Source organism: Jaculus jaculus, chromosome 13, assembly GCF_020740685.1.
Source record: "Jaculus jaculus isolate mJacJac1 chromosome 13, mJacJac1.mat.Y.cur, whole genome shotgun sequence".
In the NCBI taxonomy this organism is placed as follows: Eukaryota; Metazoa; Chordata; class Mammalia; order Rodentia; family Dipodidae; genus Jaculus; species Jaculus jaculus.
In genome coordinates this window covers 19,930,064-19,941,147 of record NC_059114.1, presented here as the reverse complement: position 1 = coordinate 19,941,147, position 11,084 = coordinate 19,930,064, and the positions used below count along the sequence as shown (strand labels likewise).

Sequence of the window (11,084 nt, the reverse complement as noted above, 5' to 3'; positions counted from 1 at the left end):
AATAATAAAAGTTCAAGTCCAGGTGGATTCACTGATGAATTTTAGCAGAACTTCATGGAGAACTAACAGCAATGCTTCTCAAACTTTTCCATAAAATAGAGAAGGGACAAATACTATCAAACTCCTTCTACAAAGCCAGCATCACCCTAATACCAAAATCAGACAAAGACAGGACAAAAAATAAAATTACAGACCAATCCTCGCTCATGAACATAGATGCAAAAATTCTCAACAAATTACTGACAAACAACATACAAGGATATATCAGAAAGATCATTCACCTCGACCAAGTTGGCTTTATCCCAGAGATGCAGGGATGGTTCAACATATGCAAATCGATAAATATAATACATCATATAAATGATCTGGAGGACCAAAATCAAATGATCATCTCAATAGATGCAGAAAAGGCATTTGAAAAAAAAAAATCCAACATCCTTTCACAGTAAAAGTCCTACAGAAACTGGGAATAGAAGGAACATATCGCAACATAATAAAAACTACTTATGACAAACCTACAGCCAACATAATACTACATGGGGAAAAACTTGAAGGTTTTCCACTAAAATCAGAAACAAAATAAGAATGTCCACTGTCCCCACTTTTAGATAATATAGTAGGAAGCCTTAGCCATAGCAATAAGGCAAGAAACACACATAAGAGGGATACAGATCAGAAAAGAAGAGATGACATTATCATTATATGCAGATGATATGATTTGACACATAAAGGACCCTAAAGACTCTATCAGCAAACTGTTAGAGCTGATAAATACTTTAAGCCATGTAACAGGTTACATACAAAATACACACAAAGAAATAAGTACCCTTCCTATATACCAACAACAAACATCCAAGGAGGCTGTCAATAAAGTTTTAATTAAAAAAAAAAAAAAAGAAGGGAGCTCTAACTCTGGAGCTAACCCGAGAGCCAGTTTCATCTCTTTTGAAGACTTCATCTTCTTGTCTGCTGCCCAAGGGGTCCAGAGCTGACCTGAACCACAGGCTCTTGTCTCCCAAGGAAAGCTACTCAACTTCATGACTGAGGCCTCTCCCCCACCGCCTGTAAGAGCTGCTTTTCCTACTGATATCCACATAATCATCTTCTGTTTTGCATCTGTTTTTATTATTTTTCAACTTCTGTATTTATTTATATGCTTTATTTAAAAGAGAGAGAGAAACTATGGACGCTGCAGGGCCCGTTGCCACAAATGAACTCCAGACACGTATGCCCCTTTGTGCATGTGGCTTGATGTGGGTATTGGAGAATGGAACCCAGACTGGCATGAACTTTTGCGAGCATGAACTTTTAACCTCTGAGCCATCTCCCAAGCACAGGTTTTACTTTCTTAATGTTCATTTATTGATTGGCAAGCAGAGAAAGACAGAGATCAAATGGGAGCACCAGGGCCTGTAGACACTGCAAGCAAACTCCAGATGCGTGTGCCCTTTGTGCATCTGGCTTTAGATGGGTAATGAGTAATCAAACGCCAGTCATGAAATTTTGCAGGCAAGTGTTTTAATGGTGAGCCATCTGACCAGCCCACTTGTTACCCTTTTTAATGTCAGTACGTATGTGCCTGTTTGTGTGGTGGAGGGATTAAAACTGCACATGCATACAAGGGAAAGCCAGGAAAGAGATGAATGCCATGCCTCAGGAACACGGTGAGCCTTCTCTGTGACAAGTTCGCTCATTGGACTGGACCTCAAAAACAGAGCTATGCATCTGGCCAATGAGCTCCATGGAGCCTCCAGCATCCTCCACCCCAGAGCTGGATTCCAGTCACCTCCCTCACCCCAGCATCCTCCACCCAGGACTGGATTCCAGTCACCTCCCTCTCCCCAGCATCCTCCACCCAGGACTAGATTCCAGTCACCTCCATCACCCCAGCATCCTCACCCCCAGGACTGGATTCCAGTCACCTCCATCACCCCAGCATCCTCGACCCAGGACTGGATTCCAGTCACCTCCATCACCCCAACATCCTCCACCCAGGACTGGATTCCAGTCACCTCCATCACCCCAACATCCTCCACCCAGGACTGGATTCCAGTCACCTCCATCACCCCAGCATCCTCACCCCCAGGACTGGATTCCAGTCACCTCCATCACCCCAGCATCCTCCACCCAGGACTGGATTCCAGTCACCTCCCTCACCCCAGCATCCTCACCCAGGACTGGATTCCAGTCACCTCCATCACCCCAGCATCCTCCACCCAGGACTAGATTCCAGTCACCTCCCTCTCCCCAGCATCCTCACCCAGGACTGGATTCCAGTCACCTCCCTCTCCCCAGCATCCTCACCCCCAGGACTGGATTCCAGTCACCTCCATCACCCCAGCATCCTCCACCCAGGACTGGATTCCAGTCACCTCCCTCACCCCAACATCCTCCACCCAGGACTGGATTCCAGTCACCTCCCTCACCCCAGCATCCTCCACCCAGGACTAGATTCCAGTCACCTCCATCACCCCAACATCCTCCACCCAGGACTGGATTCCAGTCACCTCCATCACCCCAACATCCTCCACCCAGGACTGGATTCCAGTCACCTCCATCACCCCAACATCCTCCACCCAGGACTGGATTCCAGTCACCTCCATCACCCCAGCATCCTCACCCCCAGGACTGGATTCCAGTCACCTCCATCACCCCAACATCCTCCACCCAGGACTGGATTCCAGTCACCTCCATCACCCCAGCATCCTCCACCCAGGACTGGATTCCAGTCACCTCCCTCACCCCAGCATCCTCCACCCAGGACTGGATTCCAGTCACCTCCCTCACCCCAGCATCCTCCACCCAGGACTGGATTCCAGTCACCTCCATCACCCCAGCATCCTCACCCCCAGGACTAGATTCCAGTCACCTCCATCACCCCAACATCCTCCACCCAGGGCTGGATTCCAGTCACCTCCATCACCCCAGCATCCTCCACCCAGGACTGGATTCCAGTCACCTCCCTCTCCCCAGCATCCTCACCCCCAGGACTGGATTCCAGTCACCTCCCTCACCCCAGCATCCTCCACCCAGGACTAGATTCCAGTCACCTCCATCACCCCAACATCCTCCACCCAGGACTGGATTCCAGTCACCTCCATCACCCCAACATCCTCCACCCAGGACTGGATTCCAGTCACCTCCATCACCCCAGCATCCTCCACCCAGGACTGGATTCCAGTCACCTCCATCACCCCAGCATCCTCACCCCCAGGACTAGATTCCAGTCACCTCCATCACCCCAACATCCTCCACCCAGGGCTGGATTCCAGTCACCTCCCTCTCCCCAGCATCCTCACCCCCAGGACTGGATTCCAGTCACCTCCCTCACCCCAACATCCTCCACCCAGGACTGGATTCCAGTCACCTCCATCACCCCAACATCCTCCACCCAGGACTGGATTCCAGTCACCTCCATCACCCCAACATCCTCCACCCAGGACTGGATTCCAGTCACCTCCATCACCCCAGCATCCTCCACCCAGGACTGGATTCCAGTCACCTCCATCACCCCAGCATCCTCACCCCCAGGACTAGATTCCAGTCACCTCCATCACCCCAACATCCTCCACCCAGGGCTGGATTCCAGTCACCTCTGTCACTGCAGCATCCTCCCCCCGAGGATTGGAATTCTAGTCACCTCAACCACCCCCAGCTCTCCCACCCCCAGGGCTTTGTTCCAGTCACCTCCCTCACCCCAGCGTCCTCCACCCCAGAGCTCAGATCCTGCTCACTTTTTACCCAGGTGCTAGAAACTGAACTCAGGTCCACTGCCTGGATGCAAGCACCTGACTGCGGGAATACTGACGTCCCTTGACGTTTTTTATGTGTCTGAAACACATGCAGATGAATGAAATGTGGTAAAAACTTTGTCACTATCAACATCGTAGGACAAGAGTCCCCTAGGACCCCTTCACCTTTCACAAAGCTGGAAGCCAAGGAATGGTTGCTGTTTATGCCATTATTTCAGGGGAACATCAATGAAGGGTTGGGAGCCATGTGGCTCTGTGGTTAATAGCCCTTGCTTGCAAAGCCTGCCAGCCCAGGGTTGGTTCCCCAGTAGCCACATAAAGCCAGATGCCCCATGTCATGCATGCATCTGTAGTTCTTTCGCAATGACCAGAGGCTCCAGTGAACTCTCTTTTTCTCTCCTTAAAAATAAATAAATAAGTATTTTTAAAACAAAATAGCTGGTCTGGAGAGATGACTCAGCACTTAAGGTACTTCCTTGCACTGCCTAACAACCAGAGTTCAATTCCCCAGGACCCACATAAAGCCAGATACCCAAAGCGACTCATATGTCTGGAGTTCATGTGCAGTGGCTAGAAGCCCTGGAGCACCCATTCTCCCTCCCTCCATCTCTCTCTCTCTCTCTCTCTCTCTCTCTCTCTCTCTCTCTCTCTCTCTCTCTCTCTCCATGCAAATAAATAAATAAAATACTTTCAAGAAACAAGAAAAGTAGCCAGGCGTGGTGGCACACGCTTTTAATCCCAGCACTCGGGAGGCAGAGGTAGGAGGATTGCCATGAGTTCGAGGCCACCCTGAGACTACATAGTGAATTCCAGGTCAGCCTGGGCTACAGTAAAACCATACCTGAGGGGGAAAAAAAAACAAAACTCTATAACATCTGCTTTAAATCTGTACCCCATGACTGATCCTGCATTTGGCACGTTAGAATCTCACTTGTGCTCATGAGTGATTTTTTTCTTCCTCTGATGGAAGGTGAGAGAAGCCATTTCATTTAGACAGGGGAGAAAGCACCCCACCTTTGAACTGCACAGGTTCTGATGGGTGAGAACAGCCTCGTCCGTACCAGTAAACACAGCTCACTGTGGCGGAGCACACGCATGGTACGCCCTATGCTGCCATCTCACAGCGTGTGGCCCACTGGCATTAAGACCATCCTCAGGGCCATGCCTCCCTCACCTCTGTCTCCTTCATCTCCAAAGGGGCCCTGCTCACTCCATAGGCTCCTCCCTCATGCTCTGCAACTCCACTCTGCCTCCTGACCCTGTGGATTTGCCCACTGGAGACACTGCTTTTACAGGGAGTCAGGTGGACCTGACCTTTCCCAGCTCATTTCCCCCTCCCAGGCTCACACAATGTTGTACCAGGGAATCACATCATTAAAAAAAAATTACTTGGGCCAGGTGTGGTGGTGCATGCCTCCAATCCCAGCACTGGGGAGGCAGAGGTAGGAGGATTGCTGAGAGTTGGAGGCCACCCTGAGACTCCATAGTGAATCCCAGGTCAGCCTGAGCTAGAATGAGACCCTACCTACCTCAAAATAAAATAATTTATTTGCAAGCAGAGAGAGAGAGAATGGGTGCACCGGGCCTCTAACCACTGCAAATGAATTCCAGATGCATGTGCCATTTTGTGCATCTGGCTTTAAGTGCGTACTGGGGAATCGAACCCGGGTCCTTTGGTTTTGCAAACAAGTGCCTTAACCTCTGAGTCATCTCCCCAGCCCCATCATTTAGTTTTTAAAGCTAAGTAACTTAATCATGTGGAAGGACCACATTCTCTGGGTCCTCCCATCTATTGATGAGCATTTGGGGTGCTCCCAGCTTTGAGCTGTCATGAATCATCCTGAGATGAACATTGTCTTGTAAATGCCTACGTAATCTGGTGGCTTTCAGCGGGAATTGACTGTGTTCCCTTGGGAGACATGTGCCATTGCCTCAGGACATTTGCTTTTTATTTATTTAGTGTGTGTGTGTGTGTGTGTGTGTGTGTGTGTGTGCGTGTGTGTGTGTGATGTATGTGCGTCCACTGTGGCGCTGTGGAGGTCAGGGGACAACCTCACTTGAGACAGGGTCCCTGTGGCACTCTGTGTTTACCGGCTGGCTGGGCTGAGACCTTCTCGAGTCTCTGCTACCTCTGGCTCTTACCTCGTCACCGGTGTGCAGGGATCACAGATACACGCTACTGGGTCCCACTTCACACAAGGGCTGGGAGCCACTTTCAGGCCCTCACCGTTGCACAGAGAGCACTTTCGCCACTGAGCCATCTTCCCAGGGACATGTTCTGATGGTGACAAGTAAGGAAGGTGCTGTTAGCCTCTAACCTATAGACCCTCAGACCTGGTATCAACAGCCTCTAGGAGGAGAAGTCCTGGGCCAAGCCTTGTCTCCTCCACCCTCACCAGAGACCAGGGGTTCCCCTAAATCTCAGTCTTCAGAACACTTGTCCACAGATGCCCTCTCCTCTCCATGTCAGAATTCATGGCCCAAAGGCTGGTGTAGAGACGTGTGACTCTTCCTTAACACCCGCCATTTCCCAGGGGAAAGTCAAAACAAACCCCTTCAAATCAATTGCAGGAAAAAAATAAAAGGATATTTCTGATGTTTTCCTAAGCTTTTCATCCTCTTTAAAACACAGGGGGGGTCAAGTGGCAACTGAAGAAATAAAAGCAAGTGTTCAAAAGTGTAGCGGCCCAAAGTCCACAGAAAATCAAAACAAGCCGGCTCTCAGTGTGCGTAATTACGGCTGCAATCGAGTAATGAAAGGTTTATTAGCTTAATGTGATTCCATCAAATACCAAAAAGTGGGAGGGAGTGAGGAGAAAGAAAGAAAATGGACATGAAAGGGGAGGGGGGCAGGGAGACATGAAAGAGGAAATCTGAGGCGGAGATGGTGGAATTAAGAGGCATCCTTAATTACACTGACCGGGTGTTGGGGTCGAAGTTATCCCCAGGGATCCAGAAAGCAGATGTGAACACCTCCAGACCCTGTGTCCTCCGCGGCCTTTGCTGGGACCACGAGCATCGAACAGGGAACATCACAGAGGCAAAGCTCTCCTGCCCCTAAGCACTTCATATTGAAGTGAGGGAAAGCAGACATTAAATGAAATAAATTAGCCACATGGAGTGTGGGCAAAATAAAGGAAGGCAGGCTGGAGAGACGGCTTAGCAGTTAAGGCACTTGCCTGAAAAGACTAAGGACCCAGGTTCCACTCTCCAGATCCCACATTAGCCAGACGCACAAAGGTGAGGCAAGCACAAGGTCACACATGCCCACTAGGTGGCGCAAGCATCTGGAGTTCAATTGCAGTGGTTGAGGCCCTGGCATACCAATTCTTTCTGTCTCTCTCTCTCACTGTCTCTCTCTCTCTCTCTCTCTCTCTCTAATAAATTAAATAAATTTTAAAAATTAAAAACAAAAGAAAGGAAGGGGATGTGTTGAGTAGAGGAAATGATAGAACGTTATACCAGGCAGTCAAGGAAGGGACGGCAGTCCAGCAAAGACCAGGAAGAGGTACAGGAGACAGCCAAGGGTAAAGGCAGTGCCAACGTCGTGTGGCAGGATCCCCCTGAGGAGGACAGGTATCTGGTGCACATAGAGCCAGTGGGAGGTAAGGACAGATCCCATGGGGTGATATAGGGTACAGGAAGGTCTTTGAGTGAGAAGGAAAACATGGGAGAGTTCTGGACAAAGGAGGGTCTCTCTACTTGCTGGATAAAAAAGAGAGCGGTGGACTGGAGAGATGGCTCAGTGGTTAAGGTGCTTGTCTGCAAAGCCCAAGGACCCAGGTTCCCCAGGACCCATGTAAGCCAGATGCACAAGGTGGTGTATGTGTCTGGAGTTCGTTTGTAGTGGCTGGAGGCCCTGGCGTGCCCATTCTCTCTCTCTCTCTTTTTCTCTCTCCCTCAAATAAATACATAAAATATTTTAAAAGAAGACAGAGGTGTGAGGCTGTCATAGGGCAAGTCAAAGAGACATGCAGAGGACCAAACCTAAGGCCATGTGAGCCTTCAGTGTGCCACCTGCTATCCAGGCCTTGCAGTAAAGCTCCAGGGACCCTGCTGGTGAGGAAAGGCACATTGGGGCTGCCTCCTCCACCCGCCCCACCCGCGCGCCCAGGCTCTGTTTGAAAATGCGGGTTTTGTAGCTCAGGGTTAGCAAAGCCAGCAGCTCCCGGCCAGCTGCCATTACAATGACAGTGCGTTACCAGAGCTGAGTGGCGGGAGCTTGCTGACTCTTCAGGGCCACTCAGCTACAGGTGCCTCAGAGGTCAGAGCCTGGCTGCTTCTGGAAAGATCAGTCAGGATAGGATGGGAGAAGGGTGTGAAGCATGGTCGCAAGCATATATGGAATCAGGGTGTAAACTGGTTGAGGAAGATAAAGGAGACCTCCAGCCCACCTCCAGTCTGCACCCCCCCCCAGGAGGATCTCCTTCTGGAATACAAATCTGGGCCTCTTGCGCTCTCTCTCTCCCCTCCTCTCCTCTCCTCTCCTCTCCTCTCCTCTCCTCTCCTCTCCTCTCCTCTCCTTTTACCTCTCATGAGGATTACACACACAGAAAAATACACAAATGGGCCGGATAAATTTCCCAGTGGTTAAGGCTCATGCCTGCAAAGCCTAATGACCAGAGTTCTATTTCCCCAGTACCCATGTAAAGCCAGATACACAAACTGGCACATGCATCTGGAGTTTGTTTGCAGTGGCTAGAGGACATGGTGCACCCATTCTCATTTTCTCTGTCTCTCTCTCCTTGCAAATAAATAAATAGTATGTTTTTAAAATATTTTAAAAATGAGCAACTTGGGAGGCAGAGGTAGGAGAATTACCATGAGTTCAAGGCCACCCTGAGACTACATAGTGAATTCCAGGCCAGCCTGGTCTAGAGTGAGACCCTACCTCAAAAAAAAAATTAAACAAGTTGTAAGTATACAAATCAGTAAAACATTATGCAGCAAACACTAGCCCAGGGAAAGAAGAAAACCGCCCAGAGTGCACCCCATCTTGTCTCCCAGCCACCACTGCCCTTGGTAACCTTGGTCTAACCTGAGTTGTAATTTTTGTTGAGTCTAGTTTCGTTCCGTTTTGAAACTTTTTTTAAAAAATTTTTATTTATTTTGAGAAAGAAATAGAGATAAAGAGGCAGGTAGAAAGAGAGACTGGCATGCCACAGCCTCTAGCCACTGCAAATGTAGTCCAGACTCCTGCACCACCTTGTGCATATGGCTCACATGGGTCCTGGGGAATTGAACCTGGGTCCTTAGGCTTCACAGGCAAGCACCTTAACCACTAAGCCATCTCTCCGGCCCAAAGAATATTTTTATTTGCAAGAACGAGGAGAGAGAGAGGGGGAATGGACACACCATGGCCTCCAGCCACTGGAAACAAACTCGTGATGCATGTACCACTTTGTGCATCTGGCCTCACATGGGTACTGGGGAATTGAACTCTGGCCATCAGGCTTTGTAAGCAAGTGTTTTTAACCACTGAGCCGTCTCTCCAGCCCCAGTCTATTTTATTTGGGGGTTTTATTTTATGTATATCTTCCATAGAGTATACAGAGTGTGCATTTTTATCTCGCATATGAAGAAGAGTGTGTGTGTGTGTGTGTGTGTGTGTGTGTGTGTGTGTATAGTGCCAATTTTTCTGGTACTGCATGGTTTTGTGGGTTTTTTTTTTTTTTGGTTGTTGTTGTTTCTGTGTAATAGTTCATTACATGATCATAACGGCCTGTTTTACATTTTTATTTCAGTAGGTATTTGGCTCATGCTACAAAAGAATCTCTCCCAGTGGCCAGTAGATACATGAAGATGTCCATTTTCATTGCTTGCTGTGGAAACTCCACTGAAAGCGTGGGTCAAAGAGCATCACAGAGCAGATGGCTGCAACCGAACAGCCACACTAGGGATGGGGAGATGCCTCAGCTGTCAAAGGCGCCCGCTTGCAAAGCCTGAGGGCCCAGGCTCAATTTCCCAGTACCCACATACAGATGCACAAAGTGTCTGGAGTTCATTTGCAGTGGCAAGAGGCTCTGGCGTGCCCATTCTCTCTCTCTCTCTCTCTCTATCTCTCTCTCTCTCTCTCTCTCTCTGTCCTTACAAATAAATATATTGTTCTTAAAGCCAAACTACATTGTGAGAATGGGGTACAACCATTTAACCATATTCCTCTTGCACCAAGCCAAGTTGAGTGTATCCAGTGGCCAGGGGCAAAGTCGACTACTCCCAACTAAATTAAAATAACCTAGAACAGCAGCCGTAACTGGCAACCTCAGCTCAGCCTGCAGCCCTTTCAAAGGCACAGACACCAAGCACGTCCCCCCGCCCTCCTCACATGGCAATGCACCTCCCCATAATTGAACAGAGGCTTCTGGTCTCTTGTGGATTCCAAAGACCGGTGAAGAGATGTGTCATGCCAACATGGGTCCTGAGACCCAGGGGGTGCACGGATGACCCTCTTATATTTTTCACTTGTTGTCTGATTCCAAACTGCATCAAGCTTAGCTCCAATCTGCTTACACTTTGATGGGCTTCCTAAAAATAAAAACAGTGGGCTGGAGAGATGGCTTAGCAGTTAAGGCGCTTGCCTGCAAAGCCTAAGGACTCAGGTTCAATTCCCCAGGACCCACGTCAGCCAGATGCACAAGGTGGCACATGTGTCTGAATTTTGGTTGCAGCAGCTAGAAGCCCTGGCATGCCCATTGATATTCTCTCTGTCTGGTAAATAAATTATGGAAAAAAATAATAAAACAACCTCACAAGCCACAGGGATGGGTGCTGAAATCCAAGTTCTGAAAACTTTCTGACTACTGCTCTCCAGGTGTCTTGGAGAAGGTTTTTTCTTCTCCTTTAGTCTAAGTTTTGCTCCAGGACTGAGCCGAGACGGGCATAAATTCTCTCTGCTGTACGTTTACGTCTGTCTGAGATGATTGAACATGACTCATTCATGGTCCTGTTTCCAACCACCGCTGCTCTCTCTTGGCGGCAACATCTGGTTTCTGGCAGCTAAAGGCTCCCTGTGTCTGCCGTTCCCTCTCACTGCTCTCAGGAGAAAGGGGTCCTCCCCGAGCCTGGTCCCCTGCCAGCAGCTGCTGGGCATGATCAGAGTTCCTGATCCCTCTGCACGAGTGACTGAGGACAAGGGGAACTTGAAGGTCCTCTGAACAGAAACTGCCCTGCTCCCCTCAGCCATGATTTTCAACCAGTTTTACTGCTTTCGTTTCAAGCAACATTGAAATAAAGCTTTAAGGGTTGGAGAGAGAGTTTAGCAGTTAAGGCTCTTGCCTGTAAAGCCTCAGGACCCAGGTTCAATTCCCCAGGACCCACGTTAGCCAGATGCAC

At 49.1% G+C, this 11,084-nt stretch overlaps 1 protein-coding gene across 1 annotated transcript; it reads left to right on the top strand.

The window, feature by feature from the left end:
* The first annotated feature begins 1,741 nt into the window (after positions 1 to 1,741).
* LOC123454044 (extensin-like) lies at positions 1,742 to 3,220 on the top strand. Its single transcript, XM_045132112.1, has one exon. It carries the CDS (start codon positions 1,742 to 1,744, stop codon positions 3,218 to 3,220), a length of 1,479 nt encoding a protein of 492 aa, XP_044988047.1.
* The last annotated feature ends 7,864 nt before the right edge of the window (positions 3,221 to 11,084 follow it).